Source organism: Apteryx rowi, unplaced genomic scaffold (genome assembly GCF_003343035.1).
Source record: "Apteryx rowi isolate R43461 unplaced genomic scaffold, aptRow1 scaffold_713, whole genome shotgun sequence".
Classification (NCBI taxonomy): Eukaryota; Metazoa; Chordata; class Aves; order Apterygiformes; family Apterygidae; genus Apteryx; species Apteryx rowi.
Window position 1 is genome coordinate 117275 of NW_020450998.1, and position 8486 is coordinate 125760.

Sequence of the window (8486 nt, forward strand, 5' to 3'; positions counted from 1 at the left end):
GGCAGGAGGTCTGTGGGTGCCTCTATCGGAGGGGGAAGTTGGAGCCCTGTGTCTGCAGAGGTGTGAGACGGGCTGGGGCTGGGGCCGGGGCCTGGGTGGCGTGGGCACCCCCGCAGCAGCCAGCCAGCACTGGCCAGGGCACAGCAGGCCCCGCGGGGCCTCTTCTGTCTGTCCCTGTCATTCACGCGCTCCTGGGCACCCCCGAATGTACCTCCCTCTCTGCCAGTGGAAAGTGTAAGGTGAGCCCGAGTCGGGCTCATCCCTCCCAGGGGCATGTAATGGTCGGGCTGCAGAAAGGTATCAGGTGAGCTCCAGCAACTGCTGCTGTCTCCTGTCGTGGCACAAGTCTTGCTTTGTGGTGCCTAGCTCGTCCACACAGTCCAGCTGAAGCTCCCTCATCGCCACCAGCTCCTCAGTGGCAGCTGCCGGAGGCTCCTGCCGGCTGCAGGACACAGAAATGGGTACTTGCCGTCACTGTGCCTGGATGCTGCTTCTGCTGTTGTGGTGGGAGCCCAGCTCCGGTGAGTGCGCACACCCCTGCAGGCCCCGCTGAGCTGGAGCTGGACCCCAGGGTCCTCCCCGGGCACTCAGCCCCTGCACCCTTTGTGGGAGCGGGACGCTGCAGAGGGGCTTCAGGCTGGGCACTGGCTCCTGGTGGCAGAGATCCCATTTCTGCACTGCAGGCTGCCCCGCACGTTCTGGCATTGTGGGCCAGGCTGGTCCCAAGCTTGGGTGCACCCATGGGAGATTCGTGCCTGGGCAGCTCTGGGGACCAGGCGGGTGGTCTTGGGTGCTGAAGTGCCATGGAGCTGCACAGAAAGCTGGGGGTGGTCCTGAAGAGCAGGGTCTGCACAGGGCGCAACCCTGGTGCGAGTCTGCTGGGTGCCTGCACTGCTGCCAGCGATGCCGTCAGCCCTGTGTGGCAAGGACAGGAGAGCTTTGCGGAGCCCTGGAGAGATGAGGCTTCTCAGTGCGGGGCTGCAGGGGCAGCCAGGGGGGGACACGGGGCCCACCTGAAGCAGGCACTGCTGGAGTGGTGGAGGGGTCATCCCTATGGATGCCACAGTGGGGCCGTGGGGCGGCTGGCAGGCGGCTGCGCCGTGCAGCATGCCAGCCAGCTTGCCCCTGCCCTGCAGGAGCTGCCTCAGGAGGGAATGGCATCATGCCCCAAGACCTCGTGTCCTTCCTGGAGTCCTGGGACAGCCTACGTTTGAGCGGTGCTCTCCCGGCCGTGCTGCAAGCCCGAGCACAGCAGCCAGGGGAGATGCCAGCCCTGATGCAGACCCTGCTCGCAGGCCTGGAGGCCCTGGGGGTCCCGCCTGTGGCGGGTGCACGGCCTGCCCAGACCCCACGCGGTGCCCGGCAGGGCGAGGATGGGCTGTCCAGCTTCCTGCACAACATCTCCAGGCTCCTGGAGCACCCGGAGCAGGCGGGCGAGCCATGGGGGCCCGTGCTGCAGCCGCAGCCGCAGCTGCAGCAGCCCCCCGGGGACCCCCTGCCCCGCGCCACCCTCCTGCACCTGCAGCACGTCCTGCTCTCGCTGCGGGGCAGCTGGCACTGGGATGCGCTCCTCGGCCTCCTCCACAGGCTGCGGAGCCTCTCCGGCGCGGAGCAGCCCCTGGCGCCCCAGCCGCGCTGGCGGCTGCTCAGCAGCCTGGCCGAGGCGCTGGGGCAGGCACTGGTGGCAGGGGCGCTGGGCCCGGGGGGGGCCGGGCTGCAGAGCCCCCGCCGCACGCCGGCGGGGCATGGAGGCTGCAGCGGCGGCCCCGGCTGGCTGGCATGGCTGCTGGCCCCCCCGCAGCCCTGGTCCCCTCGGGACAGGCGCCCCGCTGGCGCCCAGGCCCTGCGGCCGGAGCCGCCCTGGGCGCCGGTGGGGGAGGCCAGGGCAGAGGAGCCTGGCTGGGCCACGGGGCCCTGCGGGGCAGCGCAGAGGGCCCTGGAGGCGCTGCGGCAGAGGCTGGCGCGGGCCACGGGCTGCGGGCTCTACAGCCACTTCCGGAGGAGGGTGTCCCACGTGCGGGGCGCTCTGGTGCACGAAGCCTCGCTGGCGCTCCGTGTCCCGCACCTGGACGGGGACGGGCGCTGCTCCGCAGGTGAGCGGCTCCCGCGGCCACCGGCCCCACTGGGCGCCGCGCTCCCACAGCCGCCGCGCTCACCCTCGCCCTTGGCCCGCAGGGACCCTGCAGCAGCTCCTGCTGTGGTGAGTCGGGGGAGCCGCCGCGTGGGGCCGCGGGAATGGGCCCCACTGCTGGGAATGGAGGAGCCTGCTGTGCCGGTCCGTGAGGCGCGCCAGCAGAGGAGCCTCGGCCAAGACTGCCCCGCCGGCTCCGCCGGTCACGCCGGGGCCAGGCGCTGGGCTGGGGCAGCTCACGGCGGGGCTGCTGTCCCCGCCGTGCCAGCGGCTGAGACCCCTGCACCTGGGGGGCCGGGGCCCCGCTGCACAGCCCAGYGCATCGCCATCCACCAGTGCCAGCAAAGGCTGTGGCAGCAGCAGCTGGGCAGCATGTGGTGCTGCCTGCGTGCGCTGGGCAGGGCAGGACGGGACGGGCAGCGCGCAGTGCCCCAGCGGGACGGGATGGGATGGGCAGCGCATGGTGCTCTGGCGGAACAGGACGGGATGAGCAATGCGTGGTGCTTGGTGTCCCAGTGGGATGGGATGGGACGGGCAGCGCGTGGTGCTTGGTGTCCCAGCAGGATGGGGTGGGACAGGCAGCACATGGTGCTCGCACCCCAACAGGACGGGATGGGCGGTGCGTGGTGCTTAGTGTCCCGGTGGGATGGGATGGAACGGGCAGCGCACGGTGCTCGGTGTCCCAGCGGGGCGGGATGGGACAAGTCGCGCGGGCATTGCAGCACCTGGGCCCAGGCGAGCAGCCTCTCCAGGGGCAGGCAGGGCTGCGGCAGGCAGTGCCGACACTGACCTGGTCTCTGCCCTCCAGGGGCTTCCACCACAACATCAGCTGGGATGCCCGGGCCCTGGGCTTCGCGGCTGCGGCGCTCCCAGCCCCGCCGCCCCTCACTGGCTGCCTCCAGCCTGTCCCCAGGAAGGCAGCTGCACCCCGGGGCGAGCCCTCACTCTTGCCCCCCGTCCTGGAGGCTGTGTGCAATGACAGCATCCCAGGGCTACCCGGCATCTCCAACTTCACCGTCTATCTCTACTGCAACCTCTTCAACAGCTCCAGGGGCTCCAGCCAGCGCCCTGGGGACCTGGGGGCCGCCTGCTCAGACGCGGACTGGTACCTCTCCGGGGGCTCAGCGTGGGCCTGGGCCTGCCAGGAACATTTCCCAGCCGAGTTCAACGCCACCGTCTGCAGCAACGTCTCCTTGAGGGAGACCCCGGGCCCCCAGCAGCTCCTGCTGGAGGAGCTCTGTGCCAGCCTGGCCACGAGTCCCAGCACCTTCCAGGAGCCGACGCGTGCCAACGCCTCCCTTGCGCAGCCGCTGGGGCATCCCCAGCCCGGGGTGCCGGCGCGCTGCCAGGACGGCTGGTCCGGGGCACACCACCTCCTGCGGCGGCTGCTGGCCCTCCTGCCGCTGCCCCCCGGGCCGGGCCCTGCTGCCTACCTGCTGGGGCTGACGTCGCGGCTCGCGCGCTGCCAGGAGGAGCCTCCCGGCTGGGTCCCCCACACCAACTACCTCCTGCGCCTGCTCGACTTGGTCCTGGCCCTCTCCGAGCTGGATGCGGCTGGGCAGGCGGCCAGGGAGCCGCTGAGCGAGGCCATCCTGCTCTCCAGCCTCATGGACAACACGTCCTTCTGGGACTCGCTGAGGGCCAACGCCTCCGGCGGCATCCTGCGGGCCGTGGGCCGCTACCTGGGGCAGGAGCGCCAGGCTGCTGCCAAGAGGGAGCTGCTGGGCTGCTTCAGCGTGAGTGAGCTGGGGGGCAGCAAGCGCCCGGTGGGGCCCTCCCTGCCCGCGGGGCTAGCAAGGACCCTCGCTCGCTGGGACGGCAGTGTGCCTGGGGGCACATGCCTGCCGGAGCGGAGACGCCTGGGGGCTCCCCTGCTTGGTGCCGGGGTCAGGGAATGGCGAGCCTGGGGCAGCGCACCGGGGCCGCGGCTCAGGGCGACACTCGCCCCCGCTCCTCCCCTTGCCCCCGCGTCGGCTGCCCCGCAGCAAGGCTCCCCGGCACCTGCTGTGGGGTGGCAAGCGCTGGGGGAAGGTCTGGGCAGGGATACGGAGCTCAGTGCCGCTCTCCTGCAGGCTGTGCTCTGGGACCTGCTCCAGGAGGACGAGGAGACCCCAATGCTGGAGATCCTCCTGCAGGTACTGCCTCCCCCCGTGGGGCTGGCACCAGCCCATGGAGCACCCTGCACATCTGCCTGCCCGCGCCCCTCCTGTGCCCCGGTTCCTGCAGCCCTCGTGCCGGCGGCAGGCGCAGGGCCTGAGCTGCCTCTCCCCGCAGGAGTACCTGCAGATGCCGCGGGAGAACCTTCACCAGCTGCTGCTCTCAGCAGAGAGTGAGGCCATGCAGCGCTTCCTGGCCCTGCTGCATCGTTCCTGGCACCGGCTGCGAGTGGATGTGGTTAGAGGGGCTGGGCCAGGACCAGGGGTGCAGAGCCTGCACGCTGTGGGGGCAGCATCTGCATGTGGGAGGTGCAAAGCCTGCACGCTGTGGGTGCAGAGCCCATGCATGGGGATGCAGAGCCCGCTCAGGGCAGGTGCAGAGCCTGCGCATGAGGGAGTGCAGCACGCCGGGTTGCACAGCCCATGCATGGGGGTGCAGATCCCATGGGTGGGGTTGCACAGCCTGCACATGAGGGTGTGCAGAGCCCAAGCACAGGGGTGCAAAGCCAATGTTGGGGGGGCTGCAAGGTCCATGCTGGGGGTGCTCTCCTGGGGCCACAGCCGGGCCGGACCCATCACAGCGGCACTGGGCCTGTGCTGGGTGCTTGGGGCTGTGCCCTGCCGGAGTTCAGGCTCACCGCAGCTTTGCAGGTGCTGTCATCCAGAGAGGAAGCGCTGCAGTCTCTGGCTTCACTGCTGCTTCGCAGGTTTCCTCATCTCACCCCACAGCTGTTTGTTGACCTGTCACAGTTCATCCCCTTCATGGCTGTGTCTGACATCATGAGGTTCCCACCGGCTCTCCTGGCCAACGAGACCGTGTGAGCAGAGCTGCATGTTTGAGCTGCCTGCACGTGTGGCTCGGCCCTGCTCCATGCTGTGCCACGAGCTGCCCTGTCCCTGCAGAGATCCCAGCTCAGCCCCAACCTGCCCTGTCCCCTGCAGAGCCCCTGCCACTGAGCTGCCCTGTCCCTGCAGAGACCCCAACTCAGCCCCAACCTGCCCTGTCCCCTGCAGAGCCCCTGCCACTGAGGTGCCTGGTCTCTGCAGAGACCTGGCCCAGCTGGCCATGCAATAGCCATGCAGAACACCCCTAAGCCCCCTGGGGCCCCGGTATCTGTGGGGACCGTGCTTGATGAAGGTCTCTGGGGTGTTGTTTGGGGTGAGTGCAGGCTTGGCATGGGCTCGGGTGGTCTCTCGGCAGCTGTGCCTGGTTTCCTGTCCCCACAGCCTCGCAGCCCTGCGGATGCACAGCACCCAGCTGACGCCAGGGCAGAAAGCTGCCTTCGCCAGGCGCCTGCTGCAGGCCCCCTTCCTCGGGGCTGTGCCCACCTGGCCCCTTGGCTTCCTCCACGCGGCCCTGCCGCTGCTGCCCCACTTGCCGCTGAGCAGCTTCCTGCAGCTCACGCCCCAGCAGGTGGGATGCGAGTCCCCGGCTCACCGCCTGGCTTCCCACGCTGGGACACCCAGCCAGCACACCTTCACCCCAACCCTGCCCCGGGGGCTGGGACCCTGCACCCCTGACCCTGCCTGGAAGCAGGACCCTGCACTCCTGACCCTGCCCCAGGGCTGGGACTCTGCACCCCAACCCTGCACCCTGGACCCTGCACCCCCTCACCCAGGAACCCCGCACTCCCTGACCCTGCATCCCTTCGTCTGGGCATCCCATGTGCCCAGCCTGGACTGGTCGGGAGACCTGGCCGAGGCTCCCTGTGTGCCTTAACCCTTTTGTGCCTGCCCAGGTCTGGGGGCTGGGGGATGGCTGGCAGCCGCTGCGGCTGGGGCTGGTGCAGGGCCGCCATGTGGCACACAGCCTGGTGAACAGGAGCCGCGAGGCCGGCCCCAAGGCAGCACAGAGGTGAGCGTGACGGGTGCTGCCAGCACCAGCCCCGCCGTGCCCTGAGCTGTGCCCTGCCGCCCTGGGTGAGGGGCTGCAGTCCCCTGGGGGGCCGTGGCCTTGCCAGGCAGCAGCACCAGGGCAGGTGCTTGCAGAGCTGCCCTCGCTGGCTTTGTGCCACATGGATGCTGCCTGCTAATGGCTCTTTCTGTGCAGGCTTGGGGCCCTCGCCTGCTTCCTGAGCTCTGAGGAGCTGCAGGAGCTGGCATCACTGCAGGACCCCCGGGGGCCGGTGGAGCAGAGCCTGCTGGCGTGCGCGGCTGCAGGGACCCTGCCGCAGCACGGGCGGGTGAGCCAGCTGCGTGGGGAGGGATGCACCGGCTGCAGGCGGCCGTCCCAGGCCACCCCCGCGGACACCTCGCGGATGGGCACCCAGCGCAGCTGCAGTCTCCCATGCCCTTGCTCGCCGGGGGAGCCTGACCATGACGTGCCGGCACAAGCGGGGCTGCCTGTGCAGTGTCTCGTAGCCGGGCAGCATGTCGGGGCCGGGTGCCAGGATCATCTCCATCTCTTCCCTGCTGGCCCGTCTGGGCCCTGGGACAGAGCATGGGGCAACCTGGCTGCCAGCCCGCAGCTCACGGCCCTCCTGCTCTGCGCCGGCAGGTCATGCTCGCCCTGGCGGACTTGCTGCGCTCCACCAACCTGGCCACGGTGGGTCCTGGGGAGCTGCCAGTGTGGAAAGGTGTCCTCCCGGAGATGGGGGTGGGCTTCCTGGAGCGCCTGTCAGCTGCCCAGCTGGACGCCCTCCTGCCCACGCTGCAGCCAGCGCAGCTGACGCGCACCCAGGTGAGCCCAGCACGGCCACTCTCCCCGCATAGGGCCCGCGGGACTCCCCGGGCCAGGAACACCATTGGGAGCCCCACGCAGCATGACAGCCACCAGGCCTCACTGCCTGGCGGTGCCAACCCTGCAGGGCCCCGCGGCTGAGCCCGCTGCCTCGTCCTTCCCTCCAGGCATCCTTCCTGCTCACGCGGGCCGTCCAGAGGGACAATGTGAGTGTCCGGGTGCCGCTGCCTCCCCAGAGCCCAGGAGCCGGGAGAGGACGGGCCGTGGGTGCTGCGCCCCAGCGCAAAGAACAGCTCTGCTTTGCTGTCCCCACACCTGTCCCTGCTCCCAGCTGCCCCCAGCCCCTCCGCTGCTCCAGAGCCCCCCCAGGGCGAGGAGCCTGGCCCGGCCCAGCACAGTCCCGCTGCGGCACAGCTGTCTGAGCCAGGCTGGTGCCTTTCTCGGCAGGCGATGGCGGGCGACGCGGACAGGCTGTGTCCCCTGCTGCCAGGCCTGGGCCCCACATCCCTGGCGGCTGTGCTGGCCCCGCTCCAGCGCCAAGGCTGTGCGTGCCTGGGGCCAGCCCTGCCACTGCTCTCGGCAGCGCAGACGGCGGCGCTGCTGCAGGCTCTGCAGGTACCCGCAGCCAAGCAGGGTTGGAGGCCCCCAGCCACTCCACAGTGCTCACCCCAGTGCCCAACACCTCCCCAGGGCCCCCGACAGGAGCAGCCCCTGGACGGCTGGCCCGACTGCCTGCTGCCCCTAGTGCCGCTGCAGCTCCTGCGACCTGGCGCCCAGGCCCTGCGGGGCACCCCGCGGGCCCTGCAGCTGCCCTGGTCCCCGCAGCAGGTAAGGGGCCGGGCACAGGGCTGCACGGGGGGGCCTGTGCCCCCCCACCCGCCTCCCACCGCTGCCCCTCCGCAGGCCCAGCTCCTCTGGAGGGAGGTGGGAGCCGGCACCAACCGCAGCCACTGCGCCACCGGGTGAGAGCTGCCAGCCAGGCACCAGCTGGGGCCGGTGCTGGGCCCAACAGAGGGCAGGGAGCCAGGAGAGGCCAGGTGCCCTGGGCAGGGGCTGAGCACAGGGTCGGTGCCCTGGCAGGGTGCAGGATCAGTGCCCCAGGCGGGGGCTGGTGCCCTGGGCAGGGGCCGAGCAGGTCTCCTCAGGGATGCGGGTAGTACAACCCTGAGCGATCAAGGAGAAACGGTCTAACCCCCGGCTGTGCAGCGCCCTGGGCTCGCTGGCGGTGGGCATGAGCTGCACCGCGCTGCAGGAGCTGCGCCGCGAGGATTTCCTGGGGGCTCTCGGGACCCTCTACGCGCGCCCCCGCTCCCTGCCCGCCAGCCTGGTAAGGAGGCGGCTCCGGCGAGCCCAGCCCGGCCCGGCCCGGCCCGGCGGCTCACGGCAGCGGTGTCCGCAGCGGCGCTGCGTGCAGGAAGAGGTGCTGAGGCGGCCCCCGCTCGCCCGGGAGGAGCTGGCGCGGCTGGGACCGGAGTTCCTCATGGAGCTACCGTAGGTGCCGGGCAGCCAGGCGCCCTCC

General features: G+C 70.8%; 1 protein-coding gene across 1 annotated transcript in view; it reads left to right on the forward strand.

Moving 5' to 3' along the window:
- Positions 1-1162: 1162 nt before the first annotated feature.
- Positions 1163-8486, forward strand: part of STRC (stereocilin) — a 10636-nt gene continuing 3312 nt past the window's right edge. Inside the window, exons 1-13 of the mRNA XM_026087389.1 lie at positions 1163-2093; positions 2176-2200; positions 2940-3867; positions 4204-4266; positions 4406-4503; positions 4920-5105; positions 5515-5701; positions 6027-6142; positions 6338-6470; positions 6785-6967; positions 7415-7795; positions 7871-7929; positions 8174-8294. Coding sequence (XP_025943174.1) covers positions 1163-2093; positions 2176-2200; positions 2940-3867; positions 4204-4266; positions 4406-4503; positions 4920-5105; positions 5515-5701; positions 6027-6142; positions 6338-6470; positions 6785-6967; positions 7415-7795; positions 7871-7929; positions 8174-8294 — 3411 coding nt within the window. The remainder of the gene's footprint in view (positions 2094-2175; positions 2201-2939; positions 3868-4203; positions 4267-4405; positions 4504-4919; positions 5106-5514; positions 5702-6026; positions 6143-6337; positions 6471-6784; positions 6968-7414; positions 7796-7870; positions 7930-8173; positions 8295-8486) is intronic.